General features: G+C 45.6%; 2 protein-coding genes across 2 annotated transcripts; both read left to right on the top strand.

The window, feature by feature from the left end:
- The first annotated feature begins 2,125 nt into the window (after window positions 1–2,125).
- Window positions 2,126–3,769, top strand: Hmx2 (H6 family homeobox 2). Its single transcript, XM_057779939.1, has 2 exons — window positions 2,126–2,393; window positions 3,216–3,769. The coding sequence occupies exons 1-2, from the start codon at window positions 2,126–2,128 to the stop codon at window positions 3,767–3,769; spliced, it is 822 nt and encodes a 273-aa protein (XP_057635922.1).
- A 4,047-nt stretch (window positions 3,770–7,816) lies between these two features.
- Bub3 (BUB3 mitotic checkpoint protein) lies at window positions 7,817–18,958 on the top strand. The gene is made up of 8 exons (XM_057780080.1): window positions 7,817–7,979; window positions 8,242–8,436; window positions 9,078–9,147; window positions 10,631–10,782; window positions 13,425–13,583; window positions 15,416–15,593; window positions 15,705–15,921; window positions 18,101–18,958. The coding sequence occupies exons 2-8, from the start codon at window positions 8,242–8,244 to the stop codon at window positions 18,108–18,110; spliced, it is 981 nt and encodes a 326-aa protein (XP_057636063.1). The 5' UTR covers window positions 7,817–7,979; the 3' UTR covers window positions 18,111–18,958.
- The last annotated feature ends 812 nt before the right edge of the window (window positions 18,959–19,770 follow it).

The raw sequence follows: 19,770 nt of genomic DNA, 5'->3' as shown, positions 1-19,770 counted from the left end.
TGTAGTATTGATTTGGCTCTAGACTCGACGGCATCGCCCAGATGAACAGAAGAGCGTGCTTTTGAGAAGCCGAGGGTTAGTGAATGAGTTGGACAGTTCTTTCTGAAATCTCTCTCTCTACCTCCGCGGGAGCGCGCTGGACCCAATGTGATGAAGACCGGGAGCTTGTGCCATGGCCGCCCAGAGCAGGACGCACAAATTGTATTTCAGCGCCGGGTCCTTCCGGGTTAATGAGCTGACACCATGATTAAAGCTGACCATTTGTAATGTGTCTCGACCCCGCCGCAGAGCCCTGAAGAGGTTAATGCGGTAACGGAGGCTGGCACCTGCCCCTCGCCAGCCTCCCGGGCCTGGGTGCACAGCCTCTCAGCCCTCCGCTCCCTCCCCTGCCCCTGTCCCGGCTGCGCCACCGACCCCTAATCAATTAGCCCATTAACGAGCCCTTTGAGGAGTTAAGTAGGGAGAGTTCTGCCACGGGCAGGGCCGCAGTCGGTAACTCACCGAGGCTAATGATATTATAAGCGCTTTACTCAATAACCCGGGAGCGGTGCAGGCGATGAACTGCACCGTCACGGTGCAGTTGGACATTTGTGGGCACCGATTCTATAGTCTCTCTTCACTGGTGTGTCTAAGGAACAGGGTTCCCTGGACGTCAAGGCTGCAGCCACAGAGGGTGGGTTTGGCTGGGCGCCTTGGGCCTCGCATCTTTTCTAAAGCGTGTGTAGATAACTGTTACTCAAAACAAATCCTTCATCTTGCGCTGGGATGATTCTAGGTCAGGTAACAGGTGCTGTAGGGATTAAACAAGCAAGAGCCCGGGCTCAGAGGGAGGTCGCAAGAAGAAAGGAGAGAACCAAGTTTTATTGAGTTCCACCTTGACCTCTGAAAGGAAAGTAAGACATCCAACGATTTTAGGAATGGGGAAAAAAAGTCTTGGACTGTCTACATATCTTCTCCAAAGACATCCTGCTCATGTTTGACAGGATTCTGAAACGTCCCCAGAGCTACCTACTTCTCTTCCTCACAGAAGCAATGTAGCTGTCAAAATTTACCCACAAAAATATAAAAGAGTTTAGTTGTGGCATGGGAAGGCAAGCTGTGTGGTATTTGGTCACGGTTTCGGAAGTAACTATCCTACATTCTGAGTGAGTATAGGTTTCTGGCGCTTTTCCACCTCTAGCTGACACAACCCCACAAGGAGAAACAGGGCGGGCGACACTAAGGAGTTTGCCGGAGGACAGAGATGCTTCTCCTGGGATAAGACTTGTTCAAGTTAGCACAATGTAAATGGTGGTGCTGGAATGTGAACCGGGACCTCGGGAGATCTAGAGCTGGCTACTCCATTGCCAAAATTCTGTGGCTTCTTTAGCCAGTGGGGTCTAAAGATGGAGAACTGTAGAAGTTCTTTGCTCCCAGAGAAGGGCATCTCTACGAGGCCCGTACTGTTAATTTTCCCTATCCCAACGTGGCAGGAGACCCACAGCTCTTTGCCTGTTCCCCCCCTAGGCTGGAAGAGATTGAGGGCTCGGGAGGTTGGCTGCAGCTTAGAGGGGAGCGTCATGGATCCGAGAGAGTCCCATCATCTTGAAGTCGGGCGCCGTCCCTGCCTCTGGAGAGACAGGGGTCCGAGTCAGGGTGAAATCGGGAATCCAGGCTGCAATCTAAACTGCTTTCGACCCCAGACGCCCCAGGCTGGACAGAGCCATAGAGAATCCGGTACTAGGTGTGCTCCAGGCGCTCCCCAGTGCTGCGTGCTCGGCCCCAGCTTTTTAAAAAATTCCGGGGCCGCTCGGCGGCGCTGTGATTGGCCGCGGTCGGGTAACCTCTATGCAAATGAGGCCGCGCAGCCTCCGCGTCGCCCGAGACCGGTGGAGTTGGCAGGCGAGGAAGGGACTTAGGCAGCGGGGCTGGGCGGGCTCACCCAGAGCCGGGCCGGCAGGGACCCGCGCGCAGCGGTCCGGTGCCTGCGCGTCCTGGCTCTGAAGGGACTCCTCGCCAGCCTCGTAGCCCCCTCCCCTTGTCTTTCCTCCTGCCCCTCCCCCTCGCCTGCCTGCCCGCACCACCTTCCACCCAGACCCGCTCTAAAGGGAGTTCTTGGTTTCCTCCGATTTCTTATGAACCCAGGATGGGCAGCAAGGAAGATGTGGGGAAGGGATGTCCGGCGGCCGGTGGCGTCTCCAGCTTCACCATCCAGTCCATCCTGGGCGGGGGCCCTTCCGAGGCACCGCGGGAACCCGCCGGGTGGCCAGCCAGGAAACGCAGCCTGTCTGTGTCCTCGGAGGAGGAGGAGCTGGACGAAGGCTGGAAAGCGCCGGCTTGTTTCTGCCCAGATCCGCACGGCCCCAAGGAGCCAAGCCCTAAGCACCATCCCCCCATCCCTTTCCCTTGCCTGGGTAAGGATCGCACGTCGGGAGTCTGTGCGTGAGCCTATGCGGTGTGTGCTTACCGGAGACTCGGGAGCTCTGGCCACAGCCGGGCTTCTGGGGGTCCAGGTCAAGAGGAGGGGGACTACGGACCAGTGTTGCCTTCTTTCGAGGCCCGGCGCTAGGGAGAAGTAGAGAAATATTGGGGGCGTTTAGGGAAGACTGTATTGGAAGGAGGGTGAACTGGAGTGGGCCAGGAACTCTGCGGACCGTACACTCGGTGCTAGTCAGAATTCTTTCGCACACGGGGTACTTTCTTTCCTGACTTGAGTTCTGCAGATCTGGTGTAGGTGTTGTCTGCTCTTCAGTCTCTTTAGGTCTTTTTTCTCCTTTCGGTCTTTTCTTGAAGTGATTAGTACTCTAAAATGATTGGCAGTGGTGCGTTTTAGAGAGGGTTCCTCTTGACAACAGCTGACAGAGGAGAGCCCGGGAATTAGTCTTTAACCTGACTTCAAAAGAAACGGCCTGGAAAATGATGTCACCATATAAAGCCCAGTTCTTGCAAGATAAAAATCATCTTTAAAAAATGGCGTTAATGTCCCCACTTCAGACCTGTTACCACCTATACTAATAAGACGGGGAGCGGAGACCCTCAGACTCGTATTATATGGAACTTTCTTCTGTTGCTTTAAAAGGCCAAGACTCTAGACCTTAGGTGCTAACAAGATGCAGCAGAAAAGGAAAGAGTTGGTAATAAGGGGGCCAAGGACACAGGCTTCGGCCAACCTCCAGGTCCTGGAAAGATCTGAGAGCATCAACTCCAAGGTCATTCTCTTTGTGCTTACTCTCCAGGTACCCCCAAAGGCAGCGGAAGCGCAGGGCCTGCGGGCTCGGAGCGCACGCCTTTCCTTTCTCCTTCTCACTCGGACTTTAAAGAAGAGAAAGAGAGGCTCTTGCCGGCGGGCTCGCCCTCTCCGGGCCCGGAACGGCCTCGGGATGGTGGTGCAGAACGGCAGGCAGGGGCGGCCAAGAAAAAGACGCGCACCGTCTTCTCCCGCAGCCAGGTGTATCAGCTCGAGTCCACCTTCGACATGAAACGCTACCTGAGCAGCTCGGAGCGCGCCTGCCTCGCCTCCAGCCTGCAGCTCACCGAGACTCAGGTTAAGACTTGGTTCCAGAACCGCCGCAACAAGTGGAAGCGGCAACTCTCGGCCGAACTGGAGGCGGCCAACATGGCACACGCGTCGGCGCAGACTCTCGTGGGCATGCCGCTGGTGTTTCGGGACAGTTCACTGCTGCGAGTGCCGGTGCCGCGCTCGCTTGCCTTCCCGGCGCCGCTCTACTACCCCAGCAGCAACCTCTCGGCCTTACCGCTCTACAATCTGTACAACAAGCTTGATTACTGAGCCGCTCGCTGGCTTCAGCGTCCCTGGCTGCCTGCAGCCGCCTGCACACCCAGGCACGGGCGGCGTCCTTCCCAGGGCTCCAGAGCAGAGCGTCGCGTGTTCAGAAGTATTAAGAAATACACCATGTGTATTCGTTATGTCTTATTTATGGCCTCTTCCCTACTTTGTTTGTTTGTTTCGGGTATTTATCTGCATTCCACACGCCAGAACACCTGCTTTCTACACAAAACCAAACCAAAACGCGTTTGAAAACTCTTTTGAAAGGGGAGAGTCTCGGGTGGTGGCGGGAAAGGGAGTTTTGGCTAGGTAGGTTTTGGCTGGTAGCAAGTAAAAAAAAAAAAAAAAAAAAAACAGAAGAACACCAACAAAACCGGATAATCTTTTCCTCATTTATACACCTGTATATACATATGTGTGTGCGTGTGTATGTGTGTGTATAAGGACACAGGCTCAGTCAAGCCGAGCCCACTGGGGCCTTCGTCATTGAACTAATCACCTCTCTTCATTCCCTTCATCTTGAGGGGTGAATCTGAAAAAAAAAAACCTTCATCTTGAGGAGGGTACAGATCTGTAAATATTTTTAAAGAGAAAAAAAATAAAACGTTTTAAACATGGTTGCTAACTTTGGAAGGATTAATTGTCCCGTGATACAATGCATGGAGTGGTTTCTAGATTTTTAGTGCCTGAACTTGCAAGATTCTCTACACCTACCCCCCCCCACACACACACACTCCCCTCCTCCCATCACCAACGTCCTGAGCTCTCTACGTGAGGATGGGGTTGGGCTCAGAGGTTAAAGGTCGGATATTGGGGCTGCCCAGGCAGCATGTGACTAGAGCTGCTTACTGGAACAGCACAGTTCCCACGATCCAGGTGTGCCGATTGGGGTACACTCCGGGATGGAATCGAGATCCCTAGCCCGCGCGGAAAAAGACAAAGGCGGAGAGGCAGGTCTGGATGCTGATGAGGTTGCCTCTGGGAATAATTCAGGCAAGAAGGTGAACCTCTCCCTGGTGCTGGGATCGATTTGAGCTAGACTGAAGCTGGGCACTCCACGAATGGCCGAAGCCCCGAGTGCCGCGTTGGCGTCCTCCTTCGCAGAGTAAGACATAGTATATATGAGAAAGCGTCTGTTGGGGTCCAAAGCCTCACGCGACCCGCTTGCAGCCACTCAATTCTCCGAGGAGCGGGAGGTGATGCCTAAAGGCCACATTTCGATGGAGGGATTCACCGAGCAGGCGCTTCCCGACACTTTTTTGTTGTTAAATTTGCCCTTTGAGTGGCTAAATGATCACTGGCCAGCAAGCTGCGGCTGTTTCTGACTTGAACCCTGAGGTGCAGTGGAGGCACCCACGGACCGAACTGCGGTTATCTGCTCCATGCAGGAGCTGGGGAGGCGCTACACTCAGAGAACAGCGGCACCAGAATCATGCAAATCACAGCCGGTTATTTCTCTCCGTTTTGAGAGCAGCCACCTGTTCCTTGTTAAACGTCAGAAGTGTGTGCAGGAGCTCAAAAAAGGCTCAGGTGGAGTTTCTAGGTCCTCCTACCTCCCTTCAGTGGTTGACCGGGTGCAAGGAGTTAGGAGTCGGCAGCGGCAGGGCCCTATTCTTTCTTGAGAAGAAAACATTTGCCTGAGTGGATCTCTCTCTGTGCCAAGAGGCATCGAAATGACTTGCATTTTCTAGATATACACAGAATATAAATGCTTACATGACCCATACTATTCCGTGTAAAACGCCCGGTCGAAGACATTTGCTCTGATAGTGCCCATTTTCTTCTTATCATGTTATATTCCAGAAACCCCCCTGCAACTACTCCAAGATGACGTCAGATGGATGCTACTCAAGAATGCACCTGCCAATACTAGGTTGGTCCACTTGTATTTATTTCAAGTATTATTGCAAGTATTTGTTGAGGCCCTAACACAAGCTGAGAATCTACAGTAAATCTGGTGGTCAGAGAGAGAGAACATCCGTTCTCTTCTGATTTATCGGATGTGTGTATCTTATCCCACTAAAGTTGTCACCACGCTAGGTAATCTCTTTGCATTCTTCCCCTGACAGCATTCTTTGGACATTCCACACAGAAACAACCAAATTGCTCCAGAGGAACATCTTGTGAAGGAATAATTCCATTCAGATAATTTTGGTCTGCAAATTTCAGTAGATTACAATTGGCTGATGGACTTAACAGTGTGGGTCACCATGTTCTCCTCAGGCTGGTATTCTCTATAGATAGTGACTTCCTCCAGTCACTGGCTGCACATAATGATTCAAGTTTGTCCTTAATATTTTAGGCAATGACTATTTCCCCAGTTGTCATACAGGACATATGTGACTCTCTTCACCCACCCAGACATTAGCTGTGACAGGTGACCCAACTCGGCAATTAGTTCCTAGGCATTCTTCCAACAGGTGACTGGATATTATTATACGCATGCTTTACCTTTGTGTTGTGGATGTTCAAGACTCTGCTGTTGCCAGATTTCCCATCTCAAGTCTATCAATTCATTTGAATAATCAGCAAAATAGTCCATCTCCTTTCAGGCTCTAAACTTGATTTAAAAGATTGACGTTTCTTAAAACTCAAATAGAGTTGGGCTGCAACTGCATGGCCAGAGGGACCTGAATCATACACACACTGGATAATGAAATACACTTAGATTTTATTAGCAGGTAATTTATGCTCAGAATCTGGAAACACTAATAGAATTAAATAAACAACTGGGAAAGAGAAGCAGATAAGTCAAGAGGGGAAATTATTTTGCTAACGTTAGAATGCAAAACAACTCACTGTATTTAAAAAAAATTTGAACTTGGCCATTGATTTGTTGAAAGAGAGAGAGAGAGAGAGAGAGAGAGAGAGAGAACCAAATACTAGAACTATCTGAAGAGGGAAGAGGTCCAGAATATTTTACCTGTAATAATCATCAGGGCAATAGGAGAAAGGTTGTGAGTGTGTGTGTGTGTGTGTGTGGTGTGTGTGGTGTGTGTGTAGCTTAATCCTAGTGACAACTTTCTACTTCATGCAAAATTACAAAGTGAAAAAGATTGTCTCACAGAAGAGAGGGCAGGGAAAAAGAAGTCGCAGCAAGGGTTGAATAAAAATGCACAGTAATATTCCGCCTGTGAGTGCGCAGCCACTACATTCTGCTTGTCAAGTACCGCTTTTCTTTTCACAGAACCCAAACCACTTCCGGTCGCGGAAGCGACTCCTTTGCTTCTCGTATCTCTGGAGGATTTTAGAAACAGAAAATGCAGCCAGCCGAGCCCACGACTCCCATGGCATGGCAGGGTAGAAGGGGAGAGGACAGCCACAGTTTAGGACCTATGATGAACATCCCTAAAAGATTCTGCTTGAGCTTGAAAACATCGGAAGTCTCCATGTCTGACTCTGTTTACCTTTTGGGGTGCAAGACTCTTCTAAAACAAGGGAGTAGTTTGATTGAATTTGTATCCCCAGAGCCTCTTGCCAGGCCTAGCATTCAGGTGCTTGAAAATTGTAGAGAGATTTTAAAACAATAGAAATAAGGGCTAGTTCCTATGAGATCACTAGACAGCAAGGGAAATGGGACTCTTAATCACAGAGGGAAACCCCAGCAAAATGAAGGCAAATAGTGCATTTGACCAGAACCTATTTTCTCCAGTATGTCCAGATTGGGTTAATTCCAGGGGTATGTGCATGCCCAGATAGAAAATATTAATTTAGTTATATAGTAGTATCAACCAAAACGGGATTCTGTGTCTGAGAGACAGAGAAGGCTGTCACACAGCCAGAGCAAGGTAAAACATCTTTCCTGCCTCCTAGTCTGTGGCTGGTCCGGCAGGCAGCACCAGGAAGACTACACCTCCCAGCATGCCGCGTACAAATGTGGGCGGGCGTGAGTGTCTCCCAGACCTGAGCATACTTGGGAGTTGTAGTTTCTATACGTAGCTTCGGCGACGTAACCTCTGCGTGGTGGTACTGAGACACCATGAACGGAAAAAACCGCGGTTTCCCTTTGAGCCGGAACAAGAAGACTACGGTAAAGACTCTAGCAGCAGACCGAACCAATTAGCGGCCGAGATCGAGCCGTTGGCGTTTGAAATCAGCCAATGATAGGCCTGCTCCGGAGCTTCCTCTCCGCCTCCTCCGCTAGCCTGGGAGTGCTCGGAGGGAAGCAGTGTGTTAGTGGCCGGTGTGGAAACGTTGCTTTGGCGAATACGAGGTAGAGGTCCGAACAAGGGCGGGTGGAGCGGGGTTTGCCGCCTGTAGCCGGTGGGTGGGTGCACAGAGGGATCCTGTTGGCCTTCATTGTGTATTATTTGGGGGATCCGCGGGCCGGGAAGGAGGCCCGGCCGGGTAGAGCTCGGTGGGAGCCGGGTGACGCCTGGTCTAGAGTACGGCCGATCCCGGCTCTGCGCAGGCGCAAACTCGGACGGGCCTCTCTTTCTCCGGTAAGGGGCTCAGACTTAACGTTTGTTCTGCAGATGACGGGTTCGAACGAGTTCAATCTGAACCAGCCACCCGAGGATGGCATTTCCTCGGTCAAGTTCAGCCCCAACACCTCCCAATTTCTCCTGGTCTCCTCCTGGGATACGTCTGTGCGCCTCTACGATGTGCCCGCCAACTCCATGCGACTCAAGTACCAGCACACCGGTGCTGTCCTGGACTGCGCCTTCTACGTAGGTGGACTCAGTTTCTGCTCCTGTACCCCTACCGAGTTAGTATAGCATCCTATACACGATTTGGAGTGTTGGGGCAGTTCATAATGTTCTGGAATGCTTCTCTTTAGCCTGGTTTGAGCCTACTGCCATGGTTCGTTTGTGTTTCGCCTTTCTTCGCAGTTTCAGTCTTCCTTTTCAAGTTCAGACTTGGATGAACTTTCTAAACATAAGATAATTGTATTTGAAATTCTCAGCAATACTAATTTAGCAACTTATTAGAAGGAATGATTGAAAGGAATGAATATCGTCTAGTTAGCTGCTGGTGTCCCTCGTGATAAAGCTGCACTTTGTTCATTTTGGAGACCACTTGCATTTTTGTTTACTTCTTAGTGTCTGTCACTGGACATAACCAAACAGTTGACTGTAGAAATAGCAATTTTGAAATGCTTGCTAAAGCTTTGTAACTTTGAAATGGTTCAAAATTTACGGGGCTGGACGTGGTGGCCAAGCCTTTAAACCCAGAGGCAGAGGCAGGCAGATCTCTTGAGCTTTGAAGCCAGCCTGCCCTTTGTAGTGAGTTCCAGGACCACGAGGGCTACTAGTGACACCCTGTCATCTCAAAACAAACAAACCAACCAAAACCAAACTTTACTTTGTAGGATCCAACGCACGCCTGGAGTGGAGGATTAGATCATCAACTGAAAATGCATGATTTGAACACTGATCAAGGTAACACGGGCACCCTTTACCAGTTTTCCTTTGCTAGTGTATTAATGCGGAAAGGCTTACTTAGGATGAGTAGTTGGTTTCAGTGCTTAGGTGAAGGTGAAAAGTGGCTTTGATAATAGGTGTTTTAAATTGGAATTAAGTTAGCACAAACGGAATGTGCATTTTGCAGTCAAACCCATTTTGAACACTGTCTCAAGTGTTTACCCAAAGTGTCGCTTGCGCATTTGACCATTACCTTTAGAAGTCTTTAAAAGTGGACTGGATCCATATCAGGATTTCCCAGGACTGTTTGATATCTTAGGTTGCTCTCCTTGCAAACTAAGGAAAAGTGTGTTTTAAAGGCGCAGCCCAGTAGCCAGTCATGTTTACCTTAGGGAAACTTGTATTCTTAGCAGAAGAATGTGTTTCAGTTGTGTGTGTAAAAACGTTTCTTACGAGTTTTCATGATTCCACTGAGGCAGAAATTGGAATGGGGACCAGATAAAGAGAGTTCCCTGAGCTTTGCTCGCTCTACTGGATGCGACTATCTATACTTGAAGGAGACGACAGGGTGTCCTGATGTAACTGCCTAGAGGCTATGTCGAACAAAGGGAAGATGGACAGAGAAGCATCTCTGTGCTGGGTGTGGTGGTGGTCCTGTAATCCCAGCACTGGGAAGGGGGAAGCAAGAGGATCAGAAATTGAAGGCCAGCCTCAGCTACACAGCCAGTTTGAGGCCAGCCTAGGCTACATGAGACTGTTTCAGGGAGAAAAAGAGCAGCATTTCATTGGAAGAGGCTTCTGTAGAAAAGTGATTTGGGGGGGGGTGATGTATACATGCTAGGCAAGTGCTCTCTCTAAGCTTCATCCCCAGGCCTGTTAGTCATCCTTGTTATCTTTATGTCACATGGGTTTTGGCATGTTGTAGATATTTAATAGATGTTAACTGAGTGAACAAATGAGATATTGTGAAGGTTGAGGTCTACAGAAAAGAAATTATGTAGTGGAAATTTGACCTTACCTTGAGAACAAAGTGAATCAGCTGGAAGATTCCCCTCAGCTTTCAAATCCTGTAACCATTTCTTACAGGCATTGGCTCAATGTGAAGAAAGCGTTGTCAGGGTACAGGAAACCAGAGAGCTCCACTCACTGCTGCATTCAGCAAGTATTTCTTGAACACCTACAATGTACCAAATCTGGTACTAGGTACAAACGAAGGCCTAGAGTTAACCCAGTTTTCTTATAAAACCTAAGATCACGTTGATAAGCACGCACCATCTTAATGCAGTTGGAGATTCAAGGCAGCTGTGCTTCCTTCTGCTATGGCATTGACCTAGGCAGTGTGGAGTAAATTAGAGAAGACCTCACGTGCAGACATTCCTGTGGAGTTGATGGAGACAAATTCATTTCAGTTGAATGTCCCGTTAGTTCACTTAAGGTATCCCAGTTAGTTGAGATGGCAAAGCTATATGTGCTGTTTTTATCTTGTTTTTCTTTGCAATAGAAAATCTTGTCGGAACGCATGATGCCCCTATCAGATGTGTGGAATACTGTCCGGAAGTGAACGTCATGGTTACTGGAAGTTGGGATCAGACAGTTAAACTGTGGGATCCCAGAACTCCTTGTAATGCTGGCACTTTCTCTCAGCCGGAAAAGGTAGGGTTTTTATGTGCATCAGGGCGGCTGTGCTCATGGGGTGATTTGTTTTGGTGCATGTTTGATGAATATGCTGTTGCAAAGGTTAAGAACTGGCAGGCTCCTAGAAACCTAACTACACAGAAATGCTTTAAAGTGAAGGAAATTCACTTTTAAATATTTGGCCGTCCTTTTTCTGTCAGATGTTAAACTTGGGCTGGAGAGCGCGACTTCAATTCTCTATGTATTGTGAGGTCTGAGAGTCACTCCCTGTCTTCGGAGAAGCTGTTTACAGAGACCGGTTGTCCTAACCTCGGCTTGACAGCCCAAAGCAGTTGGGATGTTGACGATGAAAGGGTTATCATTTCAACTTAGTGAGAGCTGTGTTCTCTGACTTTTATTGCTATGTGTGTATTTAAACGCTGGCAGATGTCATTTGAAGGCTTGTAGTAAATGGAGCTTTTAAACGCTTGGAATCTAAATTGTTTATTTCCCATAGACAGTACCATAGTTGGGTCTTGGTTTTGTTGTTGTTGTTTTGTTATTTCAGTCCAGATTGACAATCTCTGCCTTTAGATTATAAAACCATTTGTATCTATGATTTTTTTTGAGAATTTTGTACTTGAGTACACTATATTTACATCTTTTCCACCCCTCATCCCCCCTCCCTCCACTCTCAGGTTCTTGGCCTCTTCTATAATTTTACTGTTTTATACACACGCACACATGTGAACACAAACACACACAAGCTCCTGAGTCCATTAGTGGTCTTTGTTTATCCATGTGTTTCTGGCTGACCTCTTAGGATTGGATAACCTATCAGGGGTCCTGGTCCTGGAGAGAACTGATTCTCCCTCCTGTGAGTGGAGCTTTTGGAAACCAACTTTGAGTCTTCTGACTTGTTGATCTGTTTGATAAACATACTTCAGCTGTGTCCTCATCAGACTTATCAGGTGGCGGTTAATTTAAAGGATGGATTGTTGGTACCAGTTTGAAGGTATTCTTCACTGGCGTTCTTCCCTGGTGTAAATCCGCTGTTCGCCCTGTTAGCTGTCATCAAATACAGCAGTGCAACCAAAGAGCCATTATTTTTGTCACGTCACAGTCGAATCCACTCCTGGCAAGACCTTTGTTCAGAATAAAATAATTGCATTGTTTCTAGTTTTGATGTATGGTTGTATGTAACATGTTAAGAACGGTGATGAATGGCCGACAGAATAGCATATAATGGACAGCCACACTGAATCAAGCTGCTTATTGGTTCAGGAGGTTCATTATGTCGCTTTTTTTAATACTCTCTTTGATAAATGTATACACCTAGTCAGTAGCATGACAGTGGTTTTCCCTGATTTATGATCAGCGGGGACAGAAAGCAGTTTCAGAAGCTTGTGTGTCACCTGTATAGTAAAGATTTAAGGTAATTCTTGATACAATTGTACCACTATAAATTGATTTCTTTCTGGTTATTTTTTAAATTTAGCACTTCATATATTGTAGATTAATTTTCTTTTTGAAAAATACTGGCTTTCTGAATAAACATATATTACAATGTTCTCATAAGTATGCAGTAATTACTTAATATTTCAATTTTTTAGATTCTTATTTTTCTTTGAGTTGCATTAGTTTTTAGATTTTAAAGTCAGATTGTAGTGGCTACTGTTTGGGCATTGTATTGTGACCTGTAGTTAGTATACTGGTGATTATTAACTATATGGGTTGGTTATTGAGGGTTAAAAGGAAGTCTTACAGTATCATGGTTCTTTTACATTTTTTAATAGCAATTCAGCAGGGGTTGACAGTCAACAATAACCTCTGTTAAAGACCTCAGGTCTAGATTTTTAAGGATATGACTTAGATTAGGAAGACTCTTTGCTGCTGCTCTTTTGTGAATTTGCTCCTTCTGGTATCTACGTAAAATTTTGTATGTAAGCTTCTAAATGTTCTGCTTGCAGGAAATTTATGATTTCTTACAAAAATATTTTTGTGGAGGCTTAAATATTGAAGGAAAGACATTATGACGGGGAAAAAGATATTTTCAGGGGATAAAATGCCTTAGGTTTTTTTTTTCGTTCCTGTAAGCTGAGCTTCCTTCTTTGAACGTTGAACATGATGACATCAGAGCTTAAGGGTTAGCTCTGCTACCTGCAAGGCAGCTGTCCTTTCCCTTTGAGTTTGTGCCTGCAAAGCCACAAGTTGGCCTGCTAGTGACACCTTCTTCACTGTTCCTCCAAAGGCCTTTCCCTCGGGGAACAGCAAGAGTTTGAGTCGCCAGATGAAGTCTTTGAAAAGCTGGTCTGGTCATAGAAAAAAATGAAAATGATTCTTTTACAAAAAACCGAAAGGCATTTTGACTCTGTTGTCTTATTTTGAGTGGGTTTAATACTTTTATCTTAAATGAGTCAAGAAATTTTGGGGGAAATGTAATAACAATGAGTGTTTTGTCTTTAAAAGTGTCTATACCCTTAGCTGGAGTGTACTTCATTCATACTTGGTGTTTGTGTGTGTGCCAAGTTTGACTAAGTCACCTCACTCCTGACTAAAGTGGACGCCTGCTCTGGGAACGCTGTTTTTTTTATGGTTTTAGGATTAGATGGACTTTGGGAGCAAAATGTTATTTTTCAGGAAGTAGATGATGATTATTGAGTTTTGATGTTTCCTAAAAGGTGTACACCTTGTCAGTGTCCGGGGACAGGCTGATTGTGGGTACAGCAGGCCGCCGAGTGCTGGTGTGGGACTTGAGGAATATGGGCTATGTGCAGCAGCGCAGGGAGTCCAGCCTGAAGTACCAGACGCGCTGCATCCGCGCCTTTCCAAACAAGCAGGTACTCGTCCCCTCAACACCCTTCCTTGAATTTCCAAGTCGTGGTGATTTACAATTTGCCTTAGGTCTGTTCCTTTTAATTCTTTAATGGTAACTCAAGGTTAGAGGAGAATAATAACCCCACATTTTAGGGAAGTGTTGATGGCCAAGTGCTTTGAAGAGATGCCTTTCTTATTGATGGTTTTGGTGGGATGCTCAGTAAGTATGCGGTATCAAAGAGTTTACCATATCCCAATTTATACGCCAATCAAAGCTTAAGTTTGGAAATTTATAGAATTTGCTTTTTTTTTTTTAATGTAGCTCAGGTTGGTGTCATTTTTACACTCCTTTACCTCAGCTTCTCCAAGGCTGGGATTGTAGCTATGGATGCCTGCCTGCCTTTGTGGTTTTTTAATCCTGACATTATCAGGGTTGTTTCTCTCTCACTTAACAAGAGAGCTTTGATATTTTTTTCTTCTTCTTTTTTTTTTTTTTAATAAGAATGCCACTGAGATGAGGTAGAGTGTCTCTCATGTACTGAGTGGGTCTCCTTCCATCATTACTTAAAAAAAAAATTAGTAAGCTACCTTTTATTTGCAGTCCTTAAAGCTATAAGGGGAGGTTAGCTTCACTGGCCTACTCCTATAATCTTAGCAGTCTGAAGCAGGAAGAGTGTGAGTTCAAGGCCATCATGGGCTATAAAGTGAGACACTGTCTCAAGAAATACAAGGGCAGTTGTTGTGAGGTGAGCAGCTGCAGGATTTTTTTTTTTTTTTGAGAAAGCCTCACTTAAAGCAGTAGATGCATTTGGAATCGGACTGTCCTTCAACTGCCGTGGGATATGGAGCAGGTGGGCCTTTGTCTCACCTTGACTCTCAAGTGGTGGTTGCTGTTCTTGTATTAAAGACAGTCAGCTGCAGCTAGTGAAACTTGGAGAGTCTGAAATGTGATTAAAACATACTTGCATTACAGAAATATTTTGTCTTTATGTTTAAATTTTTCTGTAGGATTAGCTTTGCTTTTATGATGGATGCTTAAAATAGGATTTTATTTTTTTAAAAATGGAGACAGCTCAGTGCACAAAGGCGCTTGCTGCCGAGACTGATGCCCGAGCTCTGCCCCTGGGACCCGTGTGGTGGAAGGAGAGAACTGACAGTTGCAGGTTGCCCTCTGACCTCCATTCATAAGTGCCTCTACACACACATAATAAAAATTGGATTACGTTGGATTCATTTTCTTTGAGCAGTTTTTGGGAATAACTTTTTGAAATATCTGGACTAAAATATAAAGTTGCAAAAAGTATAAATTTCATAATCATTGCATTGTCTTTTTAAAAATATGTTGTTATTTCAAGGGAGGATGAAAGACGGTTTGAAGCTGGGGTGCCCTCGTGACGGTTGCTCACAGTCTGGTTTATGCAGACCTGACTCACCAGTAAACGCAGAAGCGGGCCAGCCGAGCTGGGACAGGATTACTGGTGCCTCCTCCCAGTGAGGGGGCACAGTGCTTAGAGATAAAGGCGCTGAGGAGGTTTACCTGAGGCAACAGGTTGTAGTCCCTGTCAGGGCAGGAGACAAAGGATACTAAAACTTAGAAGTTGTTTAGATTTGACAGAACAAGTCATTTTTGGTTGCAGTGTGCTAGGTACTGAGAGTGTGGAGAGAGGAAGCCAGCAAGGGTGGTGCCATGTCTTACAAAGCAGGTGTCTATAGAGATGGCATGGCCGTCAGTCCTTTATTAAACCTGGCTGAACTTTCATTTCTGAAATAGTTGTCTTTATGGATTGAATTGGGGACCTCGTGTGCTCTGTGGAAGGCAGGTTTTTGCCATTTTGGGCCTCCGCTCTCTCGGCAGGGTTATGTGTTGAGCTCCATTGAAGGCCGGGTGGCGGTCGAATACCTGGACCCAAGCCCCGAGGTCCAGAAGAAGAAGTATGCCTTCAAGTGCCACAGGCTAAAGGAGAACAACATTGAGCAGATTTACCCCGTCAATGCCATTTCCTTCCACAATATCCACAATACGTTTGCCACAGGTGAAGTATGACCCGCGGGCCTGAGCTGAGCTTTGAGACTCAGGCAGAATCCTAAGAGTTTCTCTCTGCTTCCGTGCACAGAGCCATATTAACAAGTCACATTACTTGCAGGTGGTTCTGATGGATTTGTAAATATTTGGGATCCGTTTAACAAAAAGCGACTATGCCAGTTCCACCGATACCCCACTAGCATTGCGTCTCTTGCCTTCAGTAATGACGGAACTACGCTTGCAATAGCATCGTCCTACATGTATGAAATGGACGACGTGGAGCATCCTGAAGACGGTATCTTCATTCGCCAAGTGACAGATGCAGAAACAAAGCCCAAGTGAGTATGCTTCACCTGGATTGAAGCCTTTTCTTGCATTCAGCCCAGGACTTATTAATTTTTCCAAATTCATGAATAGCGTTGTTGATGCCTGCTCGATATTACAGCTGACTGTAGGGTTGGAATTGATTTTATCTTGTTCTCCCAAGCTTTCAATATCCGTAGGTTGATAGACGTCTGATGGATAAAATTGTGCCTAGTTGTTTTGTAGAGAAGAATGTCAAGCTCTCATTCTTCTTGAATAGGCTCTATTATTTGAATCTCTGGAGTTACTACGAGCTCATTGCTTTAAAATTAAGTTGAGGAATTCAAGAATAATTTATTTTACTAAATTCTATTTAAGATATTTAAGAATTTGAACTGCCAAAAAAAAAAAAAAAAAAAAAAAACCCATCCCTCTCCAGAGATTGTTTCTGTGATATTTACAGAAGTGAATGACCTTTGGGTTTTATTGGAGACAGAGTAATATGGCCTGGCCTAGCACAGCAGATCTCTTTACTTCTGAAATTTTCATAGCTGTTGCTAGGTCTTAACTGTTGACTGGAGGCGCCATCTAGGCTTTTTGGCAGCGGTGGGACAGAGTCTTATTCAGCGACCTCTTCTAGGCTCTGAGACAGGCGTAGGCACAACAGACAACATGCAGTGGCTGCCCCGTGTATCTTGTCCTCCTCCTTGTCCTCGCTCTCAGGTCCTCAGAGGAAATCCTCAGGGAGGGTTTGTATTAAGTAAATGTGTGTTGAACTTCTGTAGGAGCAGAGCGTTTAACGAGGAGTAGTGTATGCACTTTCACGGGCTGGACTGTAGGGATGTGTTAGGATGTGGAGCCTGTTGGATAAAGGGCTGTGTTTGTATTTAATCTGTCACTTTAATCTGTTGGATAAAGGGCTGTGTTTGTATTTAATCTGTCACTTTTCTGTTTCTTGTCCTAGCCGGCCATTTTGTCCTCATGCTGTTCTTTTTCCTTTTGAACTTGTAGGTCACCATGTTCTTGACAGGATTTCAGTTGCTTAAGTGCCACGTTGATGCTAATAAAACAGTTGGTCCTCCCCAGTGGTGGATTTATAAATATTCACACAGAAACCAGGGAAATACTAATTTTAATTTTTTTAAGAACCTGAAAATAAAGGAAAATGGGTTTTTCTTGTTTTTTTCTCTTTTAATGGTTTGCTACATTAGAGATATTTGGGCAGACAGGATTGGAGGGCAGTGGCCGCACTTTTGAGAGAGAAGCAGTTTTGACCTTGATTTTTGTTTCTGCTGTGGAAATAAATGTTTGTAAATAGAAGTAATAAAAATCCCTTTGTGTTCTTTCTGGGCCTTAAATGGTAGAGGAAAAGGCTCTTGAGCCATTGATTTCTTTGCTGGTGATAGTTGGTAATTCGAAAGCTGCTTCAGACTGCCTCCTGAGGAGGTTAATCTACAATTAAACAATATTTCCTCTTGGCCGTCCATTATTTTCTGAAGCAGATGGTTCATCATTTCCTGGGCTGTTAAACAAAGCGAGGTTAAGGTTAGACTCTTGGGACTCAGCTAGTTTTCAATCTTATTAGGGTGCAGGAGGAAAACTAATAAGAAACCCTCCTAACATCATTTTGTGACTGTAAACAATTATTTATTAGCAAACAATTGATCCCAGAAGGGCAAATTGTTTGAGTCAGTAATGAGCTGAGAGAAGACAGAGCATATCTGTGCATTTGGGAAAGTCACTGTAACGTAATTGCAGTACATTTAGACAGGCATCTATCTGGACCTGTTTCTATCTCTAAATGAATTTTTGGAAACATTAATGAGGTTTACATATTTCTCTGACATTTATATAGTTCTCATGTCCATTTCAGTTGCCCAGCCGCTGGTGATTAAAGGTTAAAAAGAAAAAATTATAGTGCGAATGAGATTCATTTTGATGTAATGTCTTGTAGCAGAACACGAACTTAGCTTGGCCTGTCTTAAGTAGTTCAGTGTTTCTGTTGGCAGACTTGTCATTCTGATGTGTGTTATTTGTGAACACGCGTCTCTGAAGAGGACTTAGACCTTTACTGTAGCTTATTTTACCCATAGTCTATTTTTTAAAAAATTCTTTTGGTACAGAGAAAAGTCTTATTTTTATTTTGTGAGATTTTTAGAGAGAACTTAGCGTGTAGTCTGAGTGGTCCCTTGAACTGTGTTTTCTTCATTGCAGGTCCACGTGATCATCTGGTGGAAAGCTTCACTTCCTACCAACGCTTGCTTCCCCCAGGGGCTGCTTGTAGTCCCTGGACTCCGTCTAGTTTGTCTAGTTTTGGGTTTCTCTGTCTCCTGTCAACAGAAATGTCTCTGTGTACTCTGTAATAGTTTGGGGTGGGAGGCCCTGTGCCCTTGTACAGTAGTTGGATGCTCCTGTCCTAGGTAATTCCTGTTGCTGTTAATGCTCCAGCTCTTTGTAGCACTATCTAAAACTGTTAATATTTTTCTGCTGTCAAATAAATCAGATATTTGGAACTTTTAAAAGTTGGGTGTTTTTAAAGATTTTGCTAATTATTGTCATTTACTGTATAACGACTTTTCTTAGACAAAGTGCTCTTCATCAAGGACATGTTTAAATGTTCTCTGCTTCATTTATTTATGTCTGCTCTTGTACACTGGGGATCCAGCCCTGGATAAAGAATCTGTGTGAGTTCATTTAGCCATTTTACTTGTGTTTCTTTGGCCGATCAGTGAGGTCTGTGAACCATCTCTACAGCTTCCCTCAGGATGGGCCCCGACTGGCAGCGTCTGGGTATCTCGGCCATGACTGCTAGCAATGTCAGTGCTGAAGAGCTCATGTATCCCTGTGCTGATGGTAACATCCTCTACAGAGAACCAAATGACAGGCCCTTCTGGACTTAGCCGTCACACTCTCCATCCAAGTGACGTAGCAGCCAGGCGCTGACTAGTAGCGTTGGTCCTATGGTGGCTTATTTGTTTTGTAAGGTCATAACCACTTGATTGAGAGTAGAGCATAAATTCCAAACATTGTAATAAAGATAACCAAATTAAAGCCATGCTATGGACTTGTGTTTGATGTGGTTTGAGAAACCTTCTGATGGTTTCCTTTAGACTCTCTTCTGTTCTTAAAACAAAATGTCTCCCTGCCTCCCCTCTACTACTTGGCCAGCTCGCCCTCTCAATTCGCCTGTTTATTTTACAGCTACTTTTACCTCCAGTTTCCCAGGTGTAGTTTACCTTGGCCTTTTCTTTTCAAGATCTTATTTTTATTTTATGTTTGTGTGTTTTAATCAGCAATGAATATCTGCACCAGCAGTGTGCAGTGCACTCAGAAGCCAGAAGAGGGCATCAAATCCCTTGGAACTGGAGCTCAAGATGGTTGTGATCTTTTCTGTAGGTGCTGGGAATTGAACTCTAGATCCTTTGGAAGAGCAGCCAGTGCTCTTAACCTCTGAGCCATCTCTCCGGTCCAACATTGGCATTTTCAATGGCTTTTCTTACTGATCCTGTGTTTCTTCACTCTGTCTTTCTGCTGACAGCTGCTGTTCTCAGGGTCTTTTGGGTGAATGTTATACATCCGGTCCTTTTCCTTAACCCTGTGTCTCCTGGAGTGATGGTTTTCTTGTGTTTTAGTGGAGTTCAAGACAGCAAAATGGTATGACAGACCATGTGGGTATCTGGTGGGTGGGTGCATGTGTGTAATCTAAATGTAGCGCTGGCTGTGATATTTGTACATCATTTTACAGGGAATTTCATTGTCGCTTACAATTCTCAGAAACTGCTTGATGACTTGCAGAATTAAAAAACCAAAACCTCTTGTGTGAAGCCCCTTGATACAGCTCAAAACTAAGCGTCCTTTTTCAAAATATGTAGAAAGTGCTTCTT

The sequence above is a fragment of the Chionomys nivalis genome, chromosome 8, assembly GCF_950005125.1.
Source record: "Chionomys nivalis chromosome 8, mChiNiv1.1, whole genome shotgun sequence".
NCBI lineage: Eukaryota > Metazoa > Chordata > Mammalia > Rodentia > Cricetidae > Chionomys > Chionomys nivalis.
Note: the sequence above shows the minus strand (reverse complement) of the source record. Positions and strands in the feature narration are given on the sequence as shown.

Bases quoted from the DNA above. Each gene is read 5' to 3' on its own strand.
- Hmx2 (XM_057779939.1), top strand. From the start codon at position 2,126: ATGGGCAGCAAGGAAGATGTGGGGAAGGGATGTCCGGCGGCCGGTGGC. The intron at 2,394-3,215 runs GTAAGGATCGCA...CTTACTCTCCAG, and splicing joins CATCCCTTTCCCTTGCCTGG to GTACCCCCAAAGGCAGCGGA.
- Bub3 (XM_057780080.1), top strand. From the start codon at position 8,242: ATGACGGGTTCGAACGAGTTCAATCTGAACCAGCCACCCGAGGATGGC. The intron at 10,783-13,424 runs GTAGGGTTTTTA...GTTTCCTAAAAG, and splicing joins CTTTCTCTCAGCCGGAAAAG to GTGTACACCTTGTCAGTGTC. The intron at 13,584-15,415 runs GTACTCGTCCCC...CTCTCTCGGCAG, and splicing joins GCGCCTTTCCAAACAAGCAG to GGTTATGTGTTGAGCTCCAT.